Genomic DNA, 26,657 nt, shown 5'->3' on the forward strand with positions numbered 1-26,657 from the left:
ACAGAGCGAGACCCTGTCTTAACCCCCCCTCAAAAAAAAAACCCAAGAAGAATAGTAGAGATAAGGAGCAGCTACTATCTTGAGGGCTGAGATAAAGCTGAGATAAATAACACCACTCCCACACCCCCAGGGCTGGGACACAGACCTTAGAGCGCTGAAAATGATGATTCTCCAGAATATGGCACTTTGGCATGCCTTAAAAATGGAAGATCTCAGAAATAAGCCTCTCTGGAATTTCCTTATCTGACTAGGAAAGCTTCTTTCCAAAACAAATGCAATTGTCCCCACCCAGGCAACGTGCAACGTGGCGAAACCTTGTCTCTACAAAAAAATGCACTCCACCCAGGGCAACAGAGTGAGACCCTGTCTCAAAAAAAAAAAAAAAAAAAAAAAAAAAAAGAAAAAAAGAAATGTAATTGTCTTAAAAACCTCTCTCTAGGAATCTCATCGCATAACCAGGAAAGATCAACCAAGAGACTGGGAGTTGTCATTGACTATTGTCTATTCTGAGGACAGCTCCAAGAGATTACCTGACGGGGGACTTATCTGCATAGTAAAGCAATCTTTGTTCTTGTGCAGTTCTGTCCCTCAGCTTCCAGAGATGAGGGGCAGAACTCATCAAGTCCAAAGCTCATACAGTTTGCCACACAACAGCCAAAGACAAGAGAGAAGGAAAGCGATGTTTATTTTGGAGAGCCAGTGAACTGAGAACATGGGGGAGTAATGGCCTAAGAACCATTTTAAGTTAATATGAATTTCAGGGTCCTTTTGTGTTAGGGGGAGGGTGAAGAGGGAGCAGGTTGAAGTCATGAGTTGTCCAATGATTATGGACAACTGGGCAACAGTGAGGGCCCGAGGGGGGTTGTGAAACTTCTTTGTCCTTGATTGGGTCACAATGCTCCTACAAATCTTTCTTTCTTTGTTTTTGAGACAGAATATCACTCTGTTGCCCAGGCTGGAGTGCAGTGGTGAGATCTCAGCTCACCGCAACCTCCGCTTCCTGGGCTCAAGCGATTCTCCTGCCTCAGACTCTGGAGTAGCTGGGATTACAGGCGCGCACGACCACGCCCAGCTAATTTTTGTATTTTTAGTAGAGACGGTGTGTTTCAGGCCATGTTGGCCAGGCCTCAGGTCCCGAGTAGAACTCCTCAAGTGATCCGCCTGCTTCAGCTTCCCAAAGTGCTGGAATTATAGGCGTGAGCCATCGCGCCTGGCCTACTGATGATCTTAAGATTTTGTCTTCGGCAAAGGAGGAATGCTTAAAGGGCGCAGCTCCATATTCTCAGAGCAGGATGGGAGAAGTGAATGTGGAGCTACGAGACAATACACTGACAAATGGTACAATATCCAATACTTAAAAAAAAAAATCAGTTGAGGCCGGGCGCGTGGCTCATGCCTGTAATCCCAGCACTCTGGGAGGCCGAGGTGGGCGGATCACGAGGTCAGGAGTTTGAGACCAGACTGGCCAACACAGAGAAACCCCGTCTGTACTAAAAATACAAAAAAAATTAGCCGGGCATTGTGGCGGGCACCTGTAATCCCAGCTACTTGGGAGGCTGAGGCAGGAGAATCGCTTGAACCCAGGAGGCAGAGGTTGCAGTGAGCCGAGATCTCACCACTGCACTCCAGCCTGGGCGACAGAGTGAAACTGTCTCAAAAAATTAGAAAAAAAATCAAAAGGAAACGAATCAAACGGAAAAAAAAAATCAAAGGGAACGAATACTGGTTCCTTTTGTTAACAGTTTACATTCTAGCTGTGCTACAAAGTTCTTACTGGCAGATGGGTTTAGTGGCAAAATAGCAGACCTGCTGGTGACTCCAATTTGCAGTGTGCTTTTGGGCGAATCACCTCATTCCCCGGACGTCATCTGGAAAATGTGGAAATTATACCAGATGACTGACAAGGTTCTACGATTTTATTCTGATAGGGTCTGCACATCCTTGTAGTTGCATTTTTATTTTCCAAATGTGTTTGTCTAAGGCAGGCAGACTTTAGAACAGAGAAGTATTAGAAAACGGATTCCCTGTGGCCCAGGGAATAAAGTGGGACACAAGAAAAAGGAAAACCGCACCGCACCCAGACTCTCGGCGGGACGCCCCGCCCCTTAAGAGGGGCCACCTCCTTGCGCCCCTCCTTCGCCATCTGCTGGCCGCGTCCCCTCCCGCCGGCCCCCGTCCTCTTTTCAGAGACCTAAGCTCCGCCTCCCTGGACGCCAGGGAGGTTGGGAAGTCGGCCGCCGTAAAGATGGCGGCAAATTGAAAAAGTTGGAGCTGCTCCCGCGCGCGCTCCCGCGCGCGCTGAGTGGGCGGGGCGAACTGGGGGCTGGACAGGTGCGTTCTCGCGACTGTGCAGAGGCGAGGTTGGGGTAGGAGCGTTTACAGCTGTCCTGAAGGACGCGGGGCAGGCTGGGGGTGGGGCAAGGCAGGCGCGTTCTCGGCCGTCCTGAAGGGGCAGGATCTTCAGCCTGTGGGCGGTGCTCTTGCCGTCAGCTGGGCCAACGGGCCCTGTTCTCCGTGAAGGGGCGGGGTCTGATCGCCGCGGGTCCCATTCCCTTGGGCCTGAAAGTGCCGATGAGCGACAACCGTGGGCGGGGCCTGCGCTGGGGAGGGTGGGGCCTGGGCGGGGCGGGGGGGGGGGGGCCGGCTCTCTCGGGCCCGGAAGTGCGGGTGCGGGGCGCGGCCGGGGCGGAGACTTCGGGCCCGGCTGGCGGGCGGCGCCGGGAGCGCGGGGGCGGCGGGCCCGGGACGAGCATGTAGCGGCCGCTGGCGGCGGGGCTCCCGGGGCGGGCCGGGCGGGCCGCGGGAGCCGCACGCGGCGATATGGAAGAGGAGGGCAAGAAGGGCAAGAAGGTGAGCGTGCGCGGGGGCGTCCTGCTGCTGTGGTCGGCGGGCGGCTGGGTTGGGGGGCCAGGATGGGGTGGGCGGGTGTTCCTCGGGGCCCGGGCGGGGGTAGTGGGCCCGCTGGCGGGGCGGGGCGGGGCAGGGCGAGACCCCGGACAATGGTCAGGTGGGCTTTCGCGGCCGGGCGGACAGGAAGCGCCGCGCCTTTCCTCCAGCCCGGGCAGCGGCTCGCCCAGACCTCGGCCCCAGACGGCCTTCCCTGCGTGTCGGGACCTGGGGCTGCAGAGGAAGTGGGCCCGGCGAGGGGCCAGAAAGCTGTCCAGGGCTGGAACTGGAGCCAGTGGGCTGTGTGGTTAACGTGGAGACGTTTGCTGCTCACTGGACTTCGTTTTTGGATATCCAGTAAAATCAAGGGTAGCCTTCACCTTATGGCCAGCTCACTTGTTCACTATCAGTCAGATTTAAAACCATTGATTGATTTTAGTGACGCTACGTTTGGCAGTGGGATTTACGGCATAGTTCAATGTTTAGGACACAGTTTAGGACATAGTTGAGGACGTAGTTCATAGTCAAACCCCAGTTTATGTAGTTTTACAAAATGTGTCTTTAATTACAGTGAAGGGGTATATAGTCGATAAAGAAACATTTTAAGACTGGGAAAACGATGTGGATTGAGCTACCGTTAAAGTGGAAAATTGATTTTAATAAAATGTATCTTTTTCAAATAAATGCTTTATAATCTTCACGTCTTGGCTATCATTTTCTTTTTGATGTGTGTGTGCGCACTTTTATCCACAAGTTTAAAGCAGACCTCTATAAGTCCTGACTATGATTTTACTACCCTGTACTCTGCAGGACAGTGTCCTTTAATTGACAGCTGCTCACCGCCTTGTTTGACAGAGTGCCCCATTTAAAAGTCCTGTATGAAATAGAATGTAGCCAGGTGGCCTTCAGGGAGTCCTGTGGTGCTGGTTCTCTACTTTCTCAACTCATTGTTTCATGTTAGCACCATGCATGTCTAATTTAGGTGCAATATAATTTGTGGTTACCTACAAAGATGTTTTAAGGCTGGAAAATAGCTCAAGATAGTGATTCAGCCAGCGGGGGTTAGACTAGAGATGGGTGCTGCGCACAGAAGAGGGAGGAGCCAAGCAGTGTAAAAGGAGTCAGCTGGAAAGGAGAGGTGTTAACCCGGTGACTCCTTAGCAGGGACCATCATTCCCGAGTGTGGATGATGGTGAGCTTTGTGGAAAGTAAGCCATCTTCTCTGTGGAATGCCGGGATCCAAGAGCGCGCTGAGGACTGATGACCTCATTGTGCAACACTTAAAGGAGTACCTGGCTCATCTACCTGTGTGTGATAGGCACGGATGGAATTGAGTGATTTTTTTTTTCTAGAGCTGCGTATCAGCTTTGGTAGAAACATGAAACATCCAGCAATAGGGAGAAAGAGAGAGAAGCAGTAAGACTGTTGAGTTTTTGGGATATAAGTGAAAAAACAGTAAAATTATTAAGAATTTTCCAGTTGGGTAATGAAAAAATTTAGGCATAAAGAAGGTTAATTTTTAATTTCATTGTCTCACTAGAGGAGATAATCAATTGTTATATAGTTGCTTAAGCCAAGGGTTTTGTGTTTTTTCTGTATTCTACCACTTGTCTTAGCTTGTTTCCTGTAGACAAGCCAGACAAGGAGCTTTGGGGCATGAATTCTTCTCCAGGTCGTGACTTAACACACTTTACCTCGTGTACTCTGCCAGTTGCAAGCTGGCAGAACCTTCCTGCTCAGCTCCCACATTCAATGTGAGATCACCTCCAGTTTAATAACTGGTAGTTAAATCATTCTCGTTAAGGTAAATTGCATTGCTCTAAACTTATACACAAATTCAGGCATAAGTAGCAGAAGTACTGACAATAGTTTTATGAAAGTACAGTTTGGACATTTAAGTTCTTCTAAGTTAGCTCCTTCAAAAAATGTAGAATTAGGCAGGATACAGTGGCTATGCCTGTAATCCAGCACTTTGGGAGGCCGAGGCAGGATCACTTTAGCTCAGGAGTTCGAGACCAGCCTGGGCAACATGGCAAAACCCCATCTATACAAAAAATACAGAAATTAGCCAGGTGCAGCAGTGCTCGCCTATAGTCTCAGCTACTTGGAAGGCTGAGGCAGGAGGATCACCTGAGCCCAGGTGGGCCTTTTTTTTTTTTTTTTTTTTTTTTCCTTTTTAGTCTCAGACACTTGTCTTGGTGTCTTGCCAAGCAGTGATTCAGGCTTGTTCTACCTCGGCCCATTTTCCTCAGGACACAGGAATCAGTGAGTTGGCAGAGAACCGATGGACTGAAGTGAGTCTCATGGGAACTTGGCCCCAGTGTGGCACTGCCCTTTCTCAAGCCACCTCAGCACATGTGGTTATGATGACTGTACACCTGGGTTTCCTCAAGTGGGCCATGGTTCATTTAACAAATGTCTGTTGAGTCCCTCTTGTGTCCCATGAAACTCACTGGGTGATGGGGATGCAGGAGGAGCTTGTGGCCCTGAGGAGCTGATGGGGAGATAGATCACTCATGGGTCCATCTGAAGGAATGAGTGCATTGACAGAAAAGTGCTCTGGCCACTAAAGGTGTGGGGCCTGGGGAGTCGAAGTGACGACTTGGGGCTGCTCTTCTGTCTTGATGTCTACAGAGTAGTACTTTTTAGCCTACAAGTTCTGTTTTGGGGTTTGGAGAGTAAGGTTCCTACCTACAGTATGGACTCATGTTCTGTGCATTGTGGCGCTACTCTGTAATTCCTTTATTTTTTTTTTTTGAGATGGAGTTTTGCCCTTGTCGCCCAGGCTGGAGTGCATTGGTGCCATCTTGGCTCACTGCAACCTCCGCCTCCCAGGTTCAAGTGATTCTCCTGCCTCAGCCTCCCGTGTAGCTGGGATTACAGGCATGTGCCACCATGTCCAGCTAATTTTTGTAATTTTAGTAGAGACGGGGTTTCTCCATGTTGGTCAGGCTGGTCTCAAACTCCCGAACTCAGGTAATCCACTCGGCCTCCCAAAGTGCTGGGTGGCATGAGCCACCGCACCCCACAGTAATTCCTTTTTATTAGAAACTTGAATACACTTAAGTTGGGTTGTGTGGATTTTTATACTCAGATCACAGCCCAAAAAAGCTGTCTTGTCAGGGCTGGGTGTAGGTAATCCTAACACTTTGGGAGGCCGAGGCAGGCGGATCACTTGACACTAGGAGTATGAGACCAGCCTGGCCAACATGGTGAAACCCTGTCTCTACTAAAAATACGAAAATTAGCTAGGCGTGGTGGCATGTGCCTATAATCCCAGCTACTCAGGAGGCTGAGGCAGGAGAGTCGCTTGAACCTGGGAGGCGGAGGTTGCAGTGAGCTGAGATCATGCCACTGCACTCCAGCCTGGGCAACAGAGTGAGACTCCGTCTCCAAAAACAAACAAACAAACAAAAAACCATCTTGTGGCCTTAACCTTGTTGTGAGTCTCAGCTTCTCTGCTGCCTCTGGTCTTTGCTTGCCCCACCAGGAGGTGGCTGTGATTTCAAACTGAACACAGTTAAATATTTTTACATTGATCTAATTTATTTGCATTGTTTAAGGTAGAAAAAGGTTATAGGCTGAGTGCAGTGGCTATGCCTGTAATCTCAGCACTTTGGGAGGCTGAGGTGGGAGGATTGCTTAAGCCCAGGAGTTTGAGATCAGTCTGGACTACTTAGTGAGACCCTGTCTCTACAAAAAATAAGAAAACCAGCTGAGCATGGTGTTGCATGCCTGTAGTTCCAGCTACTTGAGATGCTGAGAAGGGAAGATTGCTTGAGCCATGGAGGTCGAGGCTGCAATGAGCTGTGATTGTGCCACTGCCTGAGTGACAGCAAGACCCTGTCTCAAGGAAAAAAAAAAGAAAAAATTATAAAGTTCCCTATAAATGTAGGACTAGATATTAAATAATAAGGAATTATTAATTTTGTTTGGTGTGATAATTATATTAAGTTCTGATCTGATAGGCATGTATACTGAGATATTTGTGGGTGAAATAGTATGATTTCTGGGATTTGCTTCACTCAAAATAGAAGAAACAAAGGGGATAGCTGAATGCTTTGGTAGTGGTTATACATTGTTCTGTCTACTTTTATTTTTTTTTTGAGAATTTCCATAATAAAACGTGGAGAGGAAAAGATCCTCTAGGTTACAGGCCCTGAGCTATCAGCTGCTGTAGTCACTGCTGGACCAGTGTCTGTGAGGAACTGAAAGCTTGGATTGGACCAGTACCTTTTAAAATTTGGTCACTGTAGGCACTAGGAAGCCATACCTTCTCCATGCTGACCCGATGCAGACACAAATGTGTGTGTCTGTATAACTGAAGTGAAAGTTTAAAGGAACCACACTTAAATGCTCTGATTTTATAATTCTATTTTTTTTTCTTTCCATTAAAACTGGTGGTTGGCCAGGTGCAGTGGCTCATGCCAGAAATCCCAGCACTTTGGGAGGTTGAGGTGGGTGGATCACCTGAGGTCAGGAGTCTGAGACCAGCCATGGTGAAACCCCATCTCTACTAAAAATACAAAAATTAGCTGAGCATGGTGGCAGGACCTGTAATCCTAGTGAGGCTGAGGCAGGAGAATCGCTTGAACTTGGGAGGTGGAGGTTGCAGTGAGCTGAGATCGCGCCATTGCACTCCAGCCTGGGCTACAAGAGTAAGACTCTGTCTTTTAAAAAAAAAAAAGCTTTTGTGGTTGTGACCCACTAAACCTATTCTATAACTGTCACAAGCCATACTTGGGTTCAGAAGATGAATTGGGGCTGCTATATTTTGTTTTATCTTTCCTTTTGGGTAGCTATCGCAGTAATTCTTGGATGGCAACTTGGTAGCTCAGGGTCGGGAGGCTGGAGAACCAGGCAGGAGGTGCTCAGCAGAGAACCTAAGGCAGCCAGTAGATGAGGCCACAATGATCGGCAACATGAGGCTGGTTACTCTTCTGTCTTGAAGAGTTACCATTTACATAGTATATATTTATTAATTTTTAACATACAGTCAGATTCTGTCATAGTTTAGATTCAGAAAGCACATCAGAACCTTCCAGGGCTGCTCTGAACATTCTTTCAGAGGAAGATAGTGTAAAGCAAAACATTTCTCTTAGCAATATTATTGCAGTGAAGGGCTTCCCTGCAGATGAGAAGGGCGTCTGCAGTCTGCCCCACTGGGACGCTTAGTCTTGATCTTCCAGTTTCTTCATTTGCGTCAGCAATGCCCACTCCTTGTTGTCAATTTGCAGTGTAAGTAAATGGTCATGATTAAGTCCTATAAATCTAACTATTGAACATTTATATCATCCTCTATTTACTTGTTGGTTTAAGTGGTGGCAATACAAGTTTTTAATGAGATAACTTGATCCTGCCTTGCCTATTATGTGCTTAATGCACTGAGAAGAGGTTAGGGACATTGCACTTTGGAAAGTAGGTCTCTTACACCTAAAATTAGAGTAAGGGCAGACCTAGGATGTCAGAAGAGACATGGGACAGGCAGCAGCCACTTCCAGACAGATTGGGACTGGCTCTGTGTCCTGCAGTTCAGAAGCAGAGATGAGGTGGAAAGGGTCCCCCAGTCCTGGGAGGTCCTTGGGCTGGGGAGTTGGGTGTTGGTTCTGTATGCACTTGAAGCCACTGGAGGTGTTCCACATCATGCATTCACTTGTCCATTAAACTACTGTTTATTAGCACCAACGGTGTCAGGCATAGATGCTCGAGACTGAACTGTGTACGGTGAGCCTGTGGCCGCAGAGCGGGAAGTGGAGCCTGGGGATAGATGGTGGAAGCAGGCTTTGGTAAGAGTGATCAGGAAAACCTTTATGGAAACTTCAAAAGCAAATGTAAAGAAAAAAATCATGTAATAAAGTGCCCTGGGCCCATGTGTGGGCAGTCAGTTTCATGTGCACCTTCTCCTCATCCCTGCCTCCTTCCCGTGTGGGCTGAATAGTGTCCCCTCAGAGTCATGTGCTGAAGCCCCTACCTCCAGGACCTCAGGATGTGACTGTATTTGAAGATGGAGTCTACTTTTTTGAGACGGAGTCTTGTTCTGTCGCCCAGGCTGGAGTGCAGTGTCGCGATCTCGGCTCACTGCAAGCTCCGCCTCCCAGGTTCACGCCATTCTCCTGCTTCAGCCTCCCAAGTAGCTGGGACTACAGGCTCCCGCCACCACACCCGGCTAATTTTTTTGTATTTTTAGTAGAGATGGGGTTTCGCTGTATTAGCCAGGATGGTCTTGATCTCCTGACCTCTTGATCAGCCTGCCTTGGCCTCCCAAAGTGCTGGGATTACAGGCTTAAGCCACCATGCCCAGCCTGAAGATGGAGTCTTTAAGGAGGTGATTGAGATAAAATGAGGTAATTGGGCCCTAATCCAATCTGATGGATGTCCTTATAAGAAGATGTTAGGACACAGAGATAGAGGAATGGTCATTTGAGGACTCATGGAGAAGGCAGCCATCTGCAAGCCAAGGAGAGACCTCAGGAGAAACCACGCTGCATTTACCTTGATCTTGGACTTTCAGCATCTAGACTCTAAGAGAGTAAGTTTCTATTATTGAAGCCACTCAAGTCTGTAATACTTAGTCCTGGCAGCCCAAGAAGGCTAATGCATCAGGTGATTTTGAAGCAAACCCTAGAGTTCAGTTTGTAGATAGAAGTGCAGTAGTAACTCATCAAGACAAAAGAGTAACAAGCCTTATGTTGCTGGTCATTCTGGCCTCACCTGCTGGCTGCCTTACGGTCTCGGGTGAGTTCTGAGGACCAAGTCTACGCTGTCAACATGGCCACAGAAGAGCTGCTCAGAGTGACAGGACAACCCTTACCATGCTGTATGTAAACCATAAATCACAGCACACTCTTTGTGGTTGGGAGAACATGTATGGTATTTTGGGAGCTGGCACAGTCAGGGATGTCATTCATTTCACCTGGGACAGGCTTTGTGCTCTGGGATCTGTGGCGGGAGCAGTGAGCCCAGCCATGTCCTCTGCATGCATCGCTGTGTCCTTGTGAACAGTGGATCTTTGTTAGCGCACTCTGCACTCCTTGGCTTTCTTATCTCTCAATCAAGAACAGCAACTGCTCTTCAAGTGATTCTACAGGTATGAGGGAGTTTACATTTGGATTTGTCAATGGAACCACTAGGGTTTTTTGTTTGTAGAAATAGGAAATTTTTTCCTTAGCCTTGTGTTGTGCCAAAAATGTGACTTTTTTTTCTCCCAAGTGTGCCCAAACAGTAACAATTTTTTGCTTGGACTATGTTAAGAATTAGGGCATTTGATTATAGGCATTAGATGTATGTATAATGAAAGTGATCCCCTTTAATAAGCATAATAGGAACATGGAATTTAGACTTTTGTTTGTAGCTTAGCGTGGTGTGTCTTGTAACCCAAGGAAGTTTTTCACTTTTCTGAAAGTGAGAAGACTAGTCAGCCTAAACCCATGGTGTTACCGTTACTCTTTTTTTTTTTTGAGATGGAGTCTCACTCTGTCGCCCAGGCTGGAGTGCAGTGATGTGATCTCAGCTCACTGCAAGCTCCGCCTCCCGGGTCCATGCCATTCTCCCGCCTCAGCCTCCTGAGTAGCCGGGACTACAGGTGCCCGCCACCAGGCCCGGCTAATGTTTTGTATTTTTAGTAGAGACAGGGTTTCCCCGTGTCAGCCAGGATGGTCTCGATCTCCTGACCTTGTGATCTGCCCGCCTTGGCCTCCGAAATTGTTGGGATTACAGGTGTGAGCCACCGCGTCCAGCCCGTTGTGTTCCTGTTCTTAGTGAGGAGTGGGAGATACCATTTCACACATTGTTTTTGTACCTTGGAGAAAAAAAAGAAGACTTTATTTAAATCTTTATGTCCATTCTGTACGTTAAAATTCCATGCAGTTTTTTTTCAGAAAATCAAATTTGCTTCCTGTGTGTTGTCACCATGAGCTCTCTGGTCAGGTGTGGAAACTGAATGTTTCCCTTGTTGGTTTATGTGGTGGGGTACATGTTTTTTTTTTTTTTTTTTTTTTTTTTTTTTTTTTTTTTTTTTTCCGAGACAGAGTCTTGCTCTGCCGCCCAGGCTGGAGTGCAGTGGCGCGATCTCGGCTCACTGCAGCCTCTGTCTCCCGGGTTCAAGCAATTCTCCTGCCTCAGCCTCCCGAGTAGCTGGGACTACAGGTGTGTGCTGTCACTCCCAGCTAATTTTTTTATTTTTGGTAGAGATGGAGTTTCACCATGTTATCAAGGATGGTCTTGATCTCTTGACCTCATGATCCACCCGCCTCACCCTCCCAAAGTCCTAGCCACTGTGTGCCACCGTGTGCCACTGTGCCTGGCCAAGGGTACATGTTCTTAATGAGATGCCTTGGTCAGGTCTAAGTGTCAGTTATGGTGCATGTTGATTTTCTGTCGGATGTCTGAAGATGCCCTAGGTGTGATTATGTCTAACCGATTTATTGCTGCCATTAGGTACATCACCTTCACATAGCTTTTACTTTTCATGTTCTTGGGTATAGACAATAACCATAGCCCACCTGCTTGTGCACTTCTAATGTCAGGTTGAGTTCAGGTTCTTTTCTAAGGCTCCTTCTCTCACCTAGTATTGTCCGTCTTCCTTGAAAGAGGAATGTGCAGCCTCTGTGTCTGCTTTTTCCAGCCCATTCTTCCACCCTCAGCATTTTATTATGAAAAGTTTTGGGCCGGGCGTGGTACTCATGCTTCTGATCCCAGCACTTTAGGAGGCCAAGGCGGGTGGATCACCTGAGGTCAGAAGTTTAATACCAACTTGGCCAACATGGCGAAACCCCATTGCTACAAAAATACAAAACTTAGCAGAGCATGGTGGTGTGTGCCTGTAGTCCCGGCTACTCCAGAGGCTGAGGCGGGAGAATTGCTTGAACCTGGGAGGCGGAGGTTGCTGTGAGCTGAGATTGAGCCATTGCACTCCAGCCTGGGCGACAGAGGGAGCCTCTGTCTCAAAAAAAAAATAATTTTTTTTTGAGTACACCAAAGTTCAAAGAATTTTGCAGTGAATACTTTCACACCTGCCACCTAGATTCTGCCACTAACGTTGGCGATTCTTGTTTTTTGCTTTTTTTTTTGAGACGGAGTCTCGCTCTTTCGCCTAGGCTGGAGTGCGATGGTGTGATCTTGGCTCACTGCAACCTCCGCCTCCTTTGTTCAAGCAATTCTCCTGCCTCGGCCTCCCCAGCGGCTGGGATTACAGGCATGTGCCACCACGCCTGGCTAATTTTTTGTATTTAGTAGAGACAGGGTTTCACCATGTTGGTGGAGCTGGTCTGGAACTCCTGACCTCAGATGATCCGCCCACCTCATCCTCCCAAAGTGCTGGGATTACACGCATGAGCCACCCCGCCTGGCCTGGCTATATTGCTTTATCCCATATCTAGCATCTGTTTATCACTGTACCTACCCATCAACTCATTTTATTTTTCTGATGCATTCCTCAATAAATTACAGACATTGTTTCACTTTGATCTAAATACGTTAGCATGCATGTCATTAACTAGCGTTCAAGATTTGCTTACAGTTTTCTTTTGATGTAAAATTATGTAACAATGAAATACACAATTTTTTTTTTTTTTTTTTAAATGGCCTGACAGGCTGGAGTGTGGTGGTGCAATCACGGCACACTGCAGCCTTGACTTCCCAGACTCAAGTGATCCTCCCGCCCCAGCCTCCTGTGTAGCTAGGACTAAATGGGTTTGTCACCATGCCCAGCTAATTTTTCTATTTTTTGTAGAGACGAGGTCTCACTGTGTTGCCCCGGCTGGTCTTGAATTCCTGGGCTTAAGCAATCCTTCTGTCTTGACCTGCTAAAGTGTTGGTATTACAGGCATGAGCCACCGCACCTGGCCAAATATATGCATCTCCAGTGAATATTAGCTAAATTTTGACAAATGCATACTCCTACATAACTGAAACCCCTACTAGGAAATAAAACATTACCTACCATCACTGAGAAAATTCCTTTATGCTCCTTAGAAAATCCTTACCACAAGGTACTACTGTTCTGATTTTTTCCCACCATACGTTAGTTTCGTTCATTCTAAAACTTCATACAGATGGTTTCATACAGTATACATTCTGTTGTGCAAGGATCACTGTACTCAGCATAATGTTTTTGAGATTTATCCATATATTGATGCATGTTTCAGTTGCTGAGTAATATTTTGTTGTATGTTTATGCTGTGATTTGTTTATTCATTTGTTGGAGATTTAGTTTCTTTCTAGTTTGTGTTTGTGTGTGTGTGTATATATATATATAAAAAATTTTTTTTTTTTTTTTTTGAGAAGGAGTTTTGCTCTTGTCGCCCAGACTGGAATGCAATGGTGTGATCTCGGCTCACTGCAACCTCTGCTTCCTGGGTTCAAGCGATTCTTCTGCCTCAGCCTCCTGAGTAGGTGGGATTATAGGCATTCGCCATCATGCCTGGCTAATTTTTGTATTTTTAGTAGAGATGGGGTTTCACCATGTTGGCCAGGCTGGTCTCGAACCCCTGACCTCAGGTGATACACCTGCTGCGGCCTCCCAGTCTACTTTGTATTTTGAAAAAGCTGCTGTGAACATTTGTGAATGAGTCATTATGTGAACATGTTTTCATTTTTTTGGGGTAAATACCTAATAATGGAATTGCTGAATTTTATGGGAACTACATGTTTAACTTTATAAGACACTACCAAACTTTCTGCTAAATTTTTGTCTACTAATTCTTTGTTTTTTTGTCTTTCCAGAGACAGGGTCTCATTCTGTAACCCAGGCTGGAGTGTAGTGGTGCAATCAGAGCTCAGTATAACCTCAAACTCCTGGTTCAAGCAGTTCTCATGCCTCAGCCTCCCAAGTAGTTAGGACTATAAGTGTGTGCCACTATGCCCAGCTAAATTTTTTCTTTTTTTTGAGACGGAGTCTCACTCTTACTGCCCAGGTTGGAGTGCAATGGTGCAATCTCAGCTCACTACAACCTCTGCCTCCCAAGTTCTAGTGATTCTCATGCCTCAGCCTCCCCGATAGCTGGGATTACAGGCGCCCACCACCACACCTGGCTAATTTTTGTATTTTTAATAGAGACGGGGTTTCACCATGTTGGCCGGGCTGCTCTCGAACTCCTGACCTCAGGTGATCCAGCCGCCTTGGCCTCCCAAAGTGCTGGGATTATAAGCGTGATCTACTGCACCCAGCCCAGCTAATTTTAAAAAATTTTTATATTTTTTTAAATTTTATAATGGTTTATTTATTTACTGAGATGGAATCTCACTCTGTTGCCCAGGCTGGGGTGCAGTGGCGTGATTTGGCTCACTGCAACCTCTGCCTCCTGGTTTCAATCAGTTCTCCTACCTCAGCCTCCCAAGTAGCTGAGATTACTGGTGCCCACCACTATGCCCGGCTAATTTTTGTGTTTTTAGTAGAGATGAGGTTTCAACGTGTTGGCCAGGCTGATCTCTAAATTCTTGATCTCAAGTGATCTGCCTGCCTTGGCCTCTCAAAGTGCTGGGATTATAGGTGTGAGGCATCGCGCCCTGCCCTGGCTAACTTTTAAAAAAGTTTTTATAGAGTATCAGTATTTTAGTATGTTGTCCAGGGTGGTCTTGAACACCTGGCCTAAAGCCACCTTGGCCTCCCAAAGTGCTGGGATTACAGGCATGATCCACTGCATCCAGCTAATTCTGTCAGTTATTGAGAGAGAGGGTGTTAAGTTCTCTAGTTATTATTTTGAATTTGTTTTTCCCTTTAGTTAGTTTTGGCTTCATGTATTTTGAAGCTCTGTTGTTAAATACCTACACAGTTAGGATCATAATGTGTTTTTTTTTTTTTTGAGACGAGGTCTCTGTCTTGCCCAGGCTGCAGTGTAGTGGTGTAATCTTGGCTCACTTTTACCTCCACCTCCTGGGTTCAAGCGATTTTCCTGTCTCAGCCTTCTGAGTACCTGGAATTACAGGCATGCACCACCATACCCGGCTAATTTTTGTATTTTTAGTAGAGATGGGGTTTTGCCATGTTAGCCAAGGTTGAACTTCTGACCTCAGGTGATCCACCGCCTCGGCCTCCCAAAGTTCTGGGATTACAGGAGTGAGCCATCACTCCCAGCCCATAATGTCTTGTTGAAATAAATATTTTTCATTATGAAATGACCATCTTTATTTCTAGTAAGACTTCTTGTCCCAATCTCTTGTCTGATGTTAATATAGCCACACTGTGTTCTTTTTTTGCTTTAGGGACTTTAGCAACTGCCAAAGAGTCTCGCTGTGTCACTGAGGCTGGAGAGCAGTAGTATGATCATAACTCACTGCAGCCTTGAACTCCTGGGCTCAAGTGATCTTCCGCCTCAGCCTCCCAGGTAGCTGGGAGTACAGGTGCGCGCCACCATGCCTGGCTAATTTTTTTTTTTTTTCCAGAGATAGTGTCTCACTCTGTTGCCCAGGTGATCTCAAACTCCTGGCCTCAGTGATCCTCCTCAGCCTCCGGAGAAGCTGGGGTTACAGGCTTGAACCAGCCACGCCTGGCTACCCCACTTTCTTATGCCGCATGTTTGCATGGTGTGTCTTTCAACATGTCTGGAGTTTTAAACTGCATGCTTTATAAAGAGCATTTTGTTATAGCTTGCTTTTTTATCTAGTCTGATAGTTTCTGCCTTTTAATTTTGAAGTTTACATAATTGATGTCATTGTGTTTAAGTCTATCATTTTGCTATTTGTTTTCTCTTTCCCTTTGTGCTTGCTTCCTTTGTTTCTCCATTTTGATTATTTTTAACTCTGCTCTATTGCTACTGGCTTTTTTGCTGTAACTCCTCTAGATATTGCTATATGTATCCATGTCTTGTCACAGATTACCATCCATTAATGTTATGTCATTTCTTTCTTGTACAGTGTAAGAACCTATCAGCAGTATCGTTCCATTTGTACTCCCTCCTGTTATTTGCACCCTTTTTGGCATATATATTCCTTCTATCCATGTTATAAATCTTACATTAGATTGTTTTTTGCTTTAAACTATTGACTTTTCACCTTTTTATATTGAAATGATTTAAATATATATGTAGTAGATATAAAGCACACAGAGTGTATACAGAGTACACAGAGCATTCATACACTTTCCACCCAGATCCTTCAAGTGTTAACATTTCTGAACCATTAAGAATAAACTGTAGACATAATGCCCCATGACCCTTTAACACTTCAACTGTACCTTCCTTGGTGCAAGGACACTGTAACCACACTATTCTGACGTCATTAAAATCAGGAAATTGACATTCATTTGATTTTGCTAGGTAATTCATGACCCCATCCAGACTTGCTGATTGTTATGATACTTTCTTTTTTTTCTTTTTTTTTTTGAGACGGAGTCTCGCTCTGTCGCCCGGGCTGGAGTGCAGTGGCCGGATCTCAGCTCACTGCAAGCTCCGCCTCCTGGATTTACACCATTCTCCTGCCTCAGCCTCCCGAGTAGCTGGGACTACAGGCGCTCGCCACCTCGCCCGGCTAGTTTTTTGTATTTTTTAGTAGAGACGGGGTTTCACCGGGTTAGCCAGGATGGTCTTGATGTCCTGACCTTGTGATCTGCCCGTCTCGGCCTCCCAAAGTGCTGGGATTACAGGCTTGAGCCACCACTCCCGGCTGATACTTTCTTTATATAGCTCTAGGATCCATAGATTTTATAGATTCAGGATCGTGTGTTGCACTTGGCTTGCATGTCTCTTTAGGCTCTTTGAACTGAAATGGTTCCTAGTCTTTTCTTGTCTTTGATGATTGATTTTTTTTTTTTTTTTTTTTGAGGCGGAGTCTTCACTCTGTCGCCCAGGCTGGAGTGCAGTGGCACCATCTCGGCTCACTGCAAGCTCCGCCTCCCGGGTTCACGCCATTCTCCTGCCTCAGCCTCCGGAGTAGCTGGGACTACAGGCGCCCGCCACCGCGCCCGGCTAATTTTTTGTATTTTAGTAGAGACGGGGTTTCACCGTGTTAGCCAGGATGGTCTCGATCTACTGACCTCGTGATCCGCCCGCCTCGGCCTCCCAAAGTGCAGGGATTACAGGTGTGAGCCACCGCGCCCGGCCGATGATTGATATTTTTGAAGATCACAGATCAGTTACTTTGTAGGATGTCTCTCAGTTGGGTCTGTTTTTTTCTCATGACGTTATGTGTTTTTGGTAGGACTACCACAGAGATGATGTATTCTTCTCGTTGCATTATAGCAGGGAAAATAATGTCAATTTGTCCCATGTTGGTGATGTTAACTGTGGTTACTTGGTTAAGATAGCGTTGCCAAGTTTCTTCATTTTAAAGTTCTTATTTATTCTTATTTTACTTACAAGACTATAGTCCTCTAATATCCTTATTTATTTTGAAGCTCAAATTGTCCCAAACTCAGCCAGTGGGAAGCACTTTAAGCTGGCTCTGGTGTCTTTTATTTGTATTTTTATTATTGTTATTTTTCTTGAGATAGTGTCTTGCTCTGTTGCCCAGGCTGGAGTGCAGTGGTGCAATCTTGGCTCACTGCAACCTCTGCCTCCCAGGTTCAAGCGATTCTTCTGCCTCAGCCTCCCAAGCAGCTGGGATTACAGGCACCCACCACCATACACAGCTAATTTTTGTACTTTTAGTAGAGACGGGGTTTCACCATGTTGGCCAGGCTGGTCTCGAACTCCTGACCTTGTGATCTGCCCTCAGCCTCCCAAAGTGCTGGGATTACAGGCATGAGCCTCCGCGCCCCACCTATTTTAATTTTTAATTACAGTAAAAAAGCAAACACGTAATAAAATTTACTGTCTTAACCTTTTTATTTTGGCCATGTTACCCACACTAGTCTTGAACTCCTGGGCTCAAGCTGTCCTTTCACCTTGGCCTCCCAGAGTGCTGTAATTACAGGGCTGAGCTACAACTCCTGGCCAGTCTTAACCATTTTTTATTTTTTGAGATGGAGTCTTGCTCTGTCACCCAGGCTGGAGTACAATGGCGCCATCTTGGCTCACTACAGCCTCCGCCTCCTGGGTTTAAGCCATTCTCCTGCCTCAGCCCCCCCAGTAGCTGGAATTACAGGCATGCGCCACCATGCCTGGCTAATTCTGAATTTTTGGTAGAGATGGGGTTTCGCCATGTTGACCAGGCTGGTCGTGAACTCCTGACCTCAGATGATCTGCTCATCTCAGCCTCCCAAAGTGCTGGAATTACAGGCGTGAGCCACCGCGCCCGGCCTCCCAAAGTGCTGGAATTACAGGCGTGAGCCACTGTATCTGGAATAATTTACCTTTGGCCTTGTCAACTTAAAATTCAAGAGATGTACATATTTGGAAAGGATACTTTATTTCTTACAAAGAGTTACAACCTGTAGGCTGGCCATCTGACAGGCTGGGAAGTATAGCTTTGGCAGAGCCTGAAAGGTAGGCACTTCAGAGGAGGAGGTTGAAACAGGAATTTGTGCTGAACGGTTTGACCAAGTATATATATTCAATAGGTTATAGGAGGAGTTATGAATATTCATGGAGGGGGTTCTGATGCATGTGTAGTGAACAGACATGCAATTTATTTTATTTTATTTTATTTGAGAAGGAGTTTCACTCTTGTCACACCAGGCTGGAGTGCAATGGCGCGATCTTGGCTCACTGCAACCTCCGCCTCCCAGGTTCAAGCAATTCTCCTATCTCAGCCTCCTGAGTAGCTGGGATTATTGGCCCATACCACCAGGTCTGGCTAATTTTTGTATTTTTAGTAGAGACGGGGTTTCATCATATTGGTCAGGCTGGTTTCGAACTCGACCTCAGGTCATCCACCCGCCTCAGCCTCCCAAAGTGCTGGGATTGCAGGCATGAGCCACTGTGCCTGGCCCAAACATGCATCTTTATTTTTTTTCTTTTTTTTTTGAGATGGAGTCTTGCTCTGTCACCCAGGCTGGAGCGCAGTGGCGCGATCTTGACTCACTGCAACCTCTCCCTGCCAGGTTCAAGTGATTCTCCTGCCTCAACCTCCCGAGTAGCTGGGATTACAGGCGCCCACCACCACGCCTGGCTAATTTTTGTATTTTTGGTAGAGATGGAGTTTCACCATGTTGACCAGGCTGATCTCTAACTCCTGGCCTCAAGTGATCTGACTGCCTTGGCCTCCCAAAGCTAGAATTACAGGTGTGAGCCACCTTGCCTGGCTAATTTTTTTTTTTTTTTTAAATTAATTAATTTATTTTTTTTGTTGAGACAGAGTCTCGCTTTGTCGCCCCCGACTGGAGTGCAGTGGCCGGATCTCAGCTCACTGCAAGCTCCGCCTCCCGGGTTCACGCCATTCTCCTGCCTCAGCCTCCCGAGTAGCTGGGACTACAGACGCCCGCCACCTCGCCCGGCTAGGTTTTTTTGTATTTTTTAGTAGAGACGGGGTTTCACTGTGTTAGCCAGGATGGTCTCGATCTCCTGACCTCGTGATCCGCCCGTCTCGGCCTCCCAAAGTGCTGGGATTACAGGCTTGAGCCACCGCGCCCGGCCATGGCTAATTTTTTTTTTTTTTTTTTTTTTTGAGACGGAGTCTCACTCTGTCGCCCGGGCTGGAGTACAGTGGCCGGATCTCAGCTCACTGCAAGCTCCGCCTCCCGGGTTTACGTCATTCTCCTGCCTCAGCCTCCCAAGTAGCTGGGACTACGGGCGCCCGCCACCTCGCCCGGCTAGTTTTTTGTATTTTTTTAGTAGAGACGGGGTTTCACTGTGTTAGCCAGGATGGTCTCGATCTCCTGGCCTCGTAATCCGCCCGTCTCGGCCTCCCAAAGTGCTGGGATTACAGGCTTGAGCCACCGCGCCCGGCCTGGCTAATTTTTTTGATATTTTTAGTAGAAACGGGGTTTCACCGTGTTAGCCAGGATGGTCTCGATCTCCTGACCTCATGATCCACCTGCCTCGGCCTCCCAAAGTGCTGGGATTACAGGCGTGAGCCACTGCATCTGGCCCAAACATACATTTTTCAACGAACTTTTAGGTTCAGGGGTACATGTGCGGGTTTGTTATATAGGTAAACTTTTGTCATGAGGTTTTGGTGTATAGATTATTTCATCACCCAGGTACTAAGCATAGTATCTGACAGTTATTTTTCCAGACAGGCATGTTATTTGCATTCCATGTTCACTTTGAGGTGGAGACAGTATTATATTCAGGCACCATACCTCAAAAGGTGAAGCAAGGAGAGAGGGCACTCAAGTGCACAGCCTCTGTAAACCAGTCTATGACTGGTGGTCTTCTTGTCAGGAGAGAGTTACTGAAGTCAGTCTCTTTTTTTTTTTTTTTTTTTTTTTTTTGAGACGGAGTCTCACTCTGTCACCCAAGCTGGAGTGCAGTGGCCGGATCTCAGCTCACTGCAAGCTCCACCTCCCGGGTTCACGCCATTCTCCTGCCTCAGCCTCCCGAGTAGCTGGGACTACAGGCGTCCACCACCTCGCCCGGCTAGTTTTTTGTATTTTTTTAGTAGAGACGGGGTTTCACCATGTTAGCCAGGATGGTCTCGATCTCCTGACCTTGTGATCCGCCCGTCTCGGCCTCCCAAAGTGCTGGGATTACAGGCGTGAGCCACCGCGCCCGGCCCTGAAGTCAGTCTCTTATCCAGTCACAGCTATAGTTTTGGCTTGTGGACCAGGAGGTCAGTTGGCATCTGGTGGTGAGCTGCAGTTGTTTTCCTATTGCTTATCCAGGACAGTGCTTGTTTGGCTGCTAGAGAAAAAGAAAAACCCTGTGGCAGTTAGAACAGAGTTGATCTTGAAGAGTAAGACTGTATGGCTGAATCCTTACCTGGTATGGTCGTAGGTCTTGTTTGTAATTTGGTATCTTTTTTCCCCCATGATCTTCATGAACACATATAATTTGGTATTTTATTGCCACAGAGTCCATTCTGTCAGTTTTGTGGTCTCTATTTTAACATTAATGCTGGTCACTTGTGCCTGAACTACAACAGGGAGGGAATATAACGAGGTGTGTCCCAAGCTATCTTGTCATGGCTGGGACCAAAACAGGCTTTGTTCAGTCAGTTGGGATGCTTAGGATTTTACTTTTAGATCTTAGCCTGAAGACCTTGCTTAGAATTTTTCATGGTGTAGGTCTGACACATTGTTTCACCTTTTATTATCTGAAAATATCTTCATTTCGTCTTCATTTTTGAAGGATAGTTTTACATCAGCAGTCCCCAACCTTTTTGGCAGCAGGGACCGGTTTCGTGGAAGACAATTTTTCCATAGACTGAAGTGAGGAAAAGGTTTTGGGATGAAACAGTTCCATCTCGGATCATGGAGCGCGTAACCTAGATCCCTCCAACACACAGTTCAGGGTTTGTGCTCCTATGAAAATCTAATGCAGCCTCTGATCTCACAGGAGGCGGGGCTCAGCTGGTAACATTCGCTGGCCCTCCGCTCACCTCCTGCTGTGTGCGGCCTGGTTCCTAACAGGCCATGGACCTAGACCAGTCTGTGGCCTGGGGTTGGGGACCTCTGTTTTACAGGATATAGAATTCTAGGTTGACTGTTTTCTTTCAGCATTATTTATTTATTTATTTATTTAAGACGCAGTCTTGCTCTGTGCCCCAGCTGGAGTGCAGTGGCACGATCTCAGCTCATTGCAACATCTGCCTCCTGGGTTCAAGCAATTCTCTGCCTCAGCCTCTGAGTAGCTGGGATTACAGGCACCTGCTGCCACGCTCAGCTTTTTTTTTTGTATTTTTAGTAGAGACAGGGTTTCACCATCTTGGCCAGGCTGGTCTTGTACTCCTGACCTTGTGATCCACCTGCCTCGGCCTCCCAAAGTGCTGGGATTACAGGCGTGAGCCACTGCGCCCGACCTTATTTATTTATTTATTTTTGAGACGGAATCTGGCTTTGTCACCCAGGCTGGAGTGTAGTGGCACGATCTTGGCTCACTGCAACCTCCACCTCCTGGGTTCAAGTGATTCTTCTGCCTCAGCCTCCTGGGAGGCTGTCATTATAGGCACATACCACCACGCCAAGCTAATTTTTTTTTGTATTTTTAGCAGAGATGGGGTTTCACCATGTTGGTGGGGCTGGTCTTCAACTCCTGACCTCCAGTGATCCACCTGCCTGAGCCTCCTAAGGTGTGAGCCACCATTGCTAGCTTCTTTTAGCATTTTAAAGATGAAGACTCATTATCTTCTAGCATCCATTGTTTCTCTTGAGAAGTTACCTGTCATTTTTGTTGTATTGAATGTCTTTTATTTGACAGTCTTTTTTTTTTGAGACGGAGTCTCGCTCTATCGCCCAGGCTGGAGTGCAGTGGCTGGATCTCAGCTCACTGCAAGCTCCGCCTCCCGGGTTCACGCCATTCTCCTGCCTCAGCCTCCCGAGTAGCTGGGACTACAGGCACCCGCCACCTCGCCCGGCTAGTTTTTTGTATTTTTTAGTAGAGACGGGGTTTCACCGCGTTAGCCAGGATGGTCTCGATCTCCTGACCTCGTGATCCGCCCGTCTCAGCCTCCCAAAGTGCTGGGAGTACAGGCGTGAGCCACCGCGCCCGGCCTTATTTGACAGTCTTAAGAATATCTTTTTTTTTTTTTTTTTTTTTTTTTTTGAGATGGAGTCTTGCTCTGTCGCCAGGCTGGAGTGTAGTAACGCAATCTCGGCTCACTGCAACCTCTACCTCCCAGATTCAAGTGATTCTCCTGCATCAGCCTCCCAAGTAGCTGGGATTACAGGCATGCCCCACCATGCCAGGCCAATTTTTATATTTTTAATAGAAATGTGGTTTCGCCATGTTGACCGGGCTGGTCTCGAACTCCTGACCTCAGATGATCTGCCTGCCTCAGCCTCCCAAAGTGTTGGGATTACAGGCATGAGCCACTGCGCCTGGCCTTTTTTTTTTTTTTTTTTTTTTTTTTTGAGACGGTCTCACTCTGTCACCCAGGCTGGAGTGCTGTGGCGTGATCTTGGCTCAATGCAACCTTGCAACCTCTGCTTCCTGGGTTCAAGTGATTCTCCTGCCTCATCCTCCTGAGTAGCCAGGACTATAGGCATGCACCACTGTGTCCGGCTAATGAAAAAAAATTTTTAAATATAGATGGAGTCTCAGTATGTTGCCCAGGCTGGTCTTGAACTCCTGGCCTCAAGCCATCCTCCTGCCTCCGCCTCCGAAAGTGCTGGGATTACAGGAATGAGCCACCACACCTGACTGGGTGTTATACTTTGTTTTGGTAGATCAGTTTTTATCTTTGTCCTTACTCTTAGGGTAAATCTCTTAGTCCTAGAATGTACTTTTTACTCCTAAGATGTGGCCCTTGTGGGGTTTCAAATGGATAGCCTCAAGTGTTTAAGGTGCTTATTAAGCCCCTCTAACTTGGCAGGACTTGGATTCCAAACTCTTATCTACCATGCAGCTAGGGAGAGCTAAAATCTCAGCTTTTTTTTTTTTGAGACGGATCTTGCTGTGTCACCCAGGTTGGAGTGCAGTGGTGTGATTGTAGTTTACTGTGACCTTAAACTTCTGGGCTCAAGCAATTCTCCCACCTTAGCCTTCCGAGTAGCTAGGACTACAGGCATGCACTATCTGGCTAATTTTTATTTTTGTAGAAATGGGGTCTCACTATGTTGCCCAGGCTGGTTTCAAACTCCTGACCTCAAGTGATCTTCCTGCTTTGGCCACCCAAAGTGCTGGGATTACAGGCATGAGCCCCTGTGCCCAGCCATCAACTCAGCTCCTTCAACCTTCACTCTATTGTGTCCTTTCTGGGCTTGTGGGAGTCTCACCCCCACTTACACAGTTCAGGGTTCAGCCAAAGATTTGAAGGGACCTTATACTCAGACTTTGGGTTCCTTTTTTAGTGGATTCCTCCTTTCCTATATTTCCTTCTCAATTTCCAGCTTCTTTAGCAGTCTTAAATCCTCCTTTAACCTGTCAGGCCAATAAAATTGCAGCTTTTTTTTCTCTGCTCCACTCCTCTCAGACTGGGGCGCACTCTCAGGAGTAGAGCAATATAAAAGTGCATCTTGCCCAGTGATGTTCCCTTCTTTCAAGGGTCGTATAAATTCCAAGCTTCTTTTTTATTTCTTGTTCGTCTCCAGTGTCTTTAGAAGATTGTTTTTCACATTTTATCTAGAGTTCGTAATCTCAGTCTGTGAGAGAATTATTTTGATACAGTCTACTTCTCTCTTAAGGGAATAAGAACTTCTTTGGGTTTATTTTTTCTTGACAGTGTGTTTTGGAGCTCTTTCATTATAGATATATAATTTCTTTATTCTTCTTTAGGGTGGAATGGCATTTTTATCTGTAGGTTACTATATTTAAACAGTAGCCCTCCTATGGACTTTTAGGTTGTCATTTTGCTTAACAAATAATGAAACAATTAATCTAACCTGTCATGTATGTAATGCATCTGTAGGATTAATTCCCGAAAATGCAATTGCTGGGAAAGCATATGTGCATTTGTAATTTTAGTAGATGTTAATTCTCTATAGTAGAACCAAGGTTATTCTTTTTTCCTTTACCCACCTCTCAAGAGAACAGTTTTTATTCAGTGAAAGTGGTATTTGCTAAAAATTTTGAGTATTTTCCAAAATGAACTTGTTAGTTTTCTTACTAAAAAATACACTTATATCTCAGAAGAAAATAGCGAAATATATTATATGAAAAAAATCACACCCACTAGAAACAACTATTATTAGAGTCTTTCACGTTGCTTTCCTGTTTGTGTATGCTTTTCTGTGTTTGCAGTAATAATACAATCTTTTTTCTTTTTTTTGAGACGGAGTCTGGCTCTGTTGCCCAGGCTGGAGTGCAGTGGTGCAATCTCGGCTCACTGCAAGCTCTGCCTCCCAGGTTCTCGCCATTCTCCTGCCTCAGCCTCCCGAGTAGCTAGGTCTACAGGCGCCTGCCACAACGCCCGGCTAATTTTTTTGTATTTTTAGTAGAGACAGGGTTTCACCATGTTAGCCAGGATGGTCTCAATCTCCTGACCTCATGATCACCCCACCTCGGCCTCCCAAAGTGCTGGGATTACAGGTGTAAGCCACCGCACCCGGCCTTTCTTTTCTTTTTTCTTTTTTTTTTTTGAGATGGAGTCTCACTCTGTCACCCAGGCTGAAGTGCAGTGGCATAATCTCGGCTCTCTGCAACTCTTGCCTCCCGGGTTCACACCATTCCCCTGCCTCAGCCTCACGAGTAGCTGGGACTACAGGTGCCCGCCACTGCGCCTGGCTAATTTTTTGTATTTTTAGTAGAGACGGGGTTTCACCGTGTTAGCCAGGATGGTCTCGATCTCCTGACCTCGTGATCTGCCCGCCTCACCCTCCCAAAGTGCTGGGATTACAGGCGTGAGCCAGCGTGCCCGGCCTTTTCTTTAGAGTTTCCGGTAAATTGCTTTTCTTGTGCAGTGGCGCGATCTCGGCTCACTGCAACCTCTACCTCCTGGCCTCAAGTGATTCTCCTGCCTCAGCCTCTCAAGTAGCTGGGATTATAGGTGCCCACTACCACGCCTGGCTAATTTTTGTATTTTTAGTAGAGACGGGGTTTCACCATGTTGGCCAGGTTGGTCTCGAACTCTGGAGCTCAAGTGATCCACCCGCCTCGGCCTCCCACAGTGCTGGGATTACAGGCATGGGCCACCGTGCCCTGCAAGTCTGGGCTTTGAGTGTACCCATCACCCAAAGAGTGTACATTGTACCCAGTAGGTAATTTTTCATCCCTCACCTCCCTCCCACTTTCTCGCTTTCTAAGTCTCCAGTGTCCATTATATCACTCTGTATGCCTTTGTGTACCCATAGTTTAGCTCCCACTTATAGGTGAGAACCATGCCCTGCCCAAACTTCTTTTTTTAAATGTTCTAATAAAACTTTATTTACGGCTGAGCGAGGTGGCTCACGCCTGTAATCCCAGCACTTTGGGAGGCCGAGGTGGGTGGATCACCTGAGGTCAGGAGTTCGAGACCAGCCTGGCTAACATGGCGAAACCCCGTCTGTACTAAAAATACAAAAATTAGCCAGGTATGGTGGCGCGCATCTGTAATCCCGGTTACTTGGAAGCCTGAGGCAGGAGTATGGCTTAAACCTGGGAGGTGGAGGTTGCAGTGAGCCGAGATTGTGCCACTGCACTCCAGCCTGGGTGAGAGAGTGAGACTCCGTCTCAAAAGACAAAACTAACAACAACAAAAAAACACCAGAAAACCCCCCAATTTATTTACAAAAACGGGGCTTGCCTGTGTGGTAGAGTTTACTCAGCCTTTTTCTAGAGAATGCCTTGTTATTATGAATGAGGTTCAGTTTTATTATGGCAGGCAGTGAGATTACTGGGACATCTTTTTTTTTTTTTGTTCTGTGCATCTTTATTTAGTCATTATTTTGATAGCTGTGTATCAGTTTTTTTTTTTTTTTTTTTTTTTTTTTTTTTTTTTTTGAGATGGAGTTTCGCTCTTGTTGCCCAGGCTGGAGTGCAATGGCGCAATCTCGGCTCATCGCAACCTCCGCCTCCCAGGTTCAAGCAATTCTTCTGCCTTAGCCTCCCTAGTAGCTGGGATGACAGGCATGTGCCACCATGCCTGGCTAATTTTGTATTTTTAGTAGAGTCGGGGTTTCTCCATGCTGGTCAGGCTGGTCTCGAACTCCCGATCTCAGGTGATCCTCCCACCTCGGCCTCCCAAAGTGCTGGGATTATAGGCATGAACCACCGCGCCCAGCCTCTGTATCAGTTTTGAATTTAGTTCTGGGTGTTTTCCTTATACCTAAAGTGTGGACTTTTTGGATTTCTACTGAGTAGCCAGTTCAGCAAAGTCTCTTCAGCTGATTATAATGTTCAGCAAAGCCTCTTCAGCTGATGATAACTTCTGGCATCACCATT

The 26,657-nt window shown here is 46.6% G+C and overlaps 2 protein-coding genes across 6 annotated transcripts in view; one reads left to right on the plus strand and one right to left on the minus strand.

Annotated features, from left to right (window-relative positions):
* Window positions 1–26,657, minus strand: part of LOC126950191 (histone H2A.V) — a 222,207-nt gene that overhangs the window by 155,846 nt on the left and 39,704 nt on the right. The window lies entirely within an intron of this gene.
* The window catches only part of CCM2 (CCM2 scaffold protein), a 154,047-nt gene that overhangs the window by 77,137 nt on the left and 50,253 nt on the right, over window positions 1–26,657 (plus strand). For 4 of the 5 annotated variants that reach the window (XM_050783417.1, XM_050783420.1, XM_050783418.1 and 1 more), the window contains exon 1: window positions 2,639–2,850. Coding sequence is in view for 3 of the 5 variants with exons in the window: in XM_050783418.1 (XP_050639375.1) it covers window positions 2,821–2,850 (30 nt within the window). In the remaining 2 variants the exon portion in view is untranslated. Of the gene's footprint in view, window positions 1–2,638; window positions 2,851–26,657 lie in introns of those variants that run through there. The other variant, XM_050783419.1, reaches the window with a different exon arrangement.

This window comes from Macaca thibetana, chromosome 3 (assembly GCF_024542745.1).
Source record: "Macaca thibetana thibetana isolate TM-01 chromosome 3, ASM2454274v1, whole genome shotgun sequence".
In the NCBI taxonomy this organism is placed as follows: domain Eukaryota; kingdom Metazoa; phylum Chordata; class Mammalia; order Primates; family Cercopithecidae; genus Macaca; species Macaca thibetana.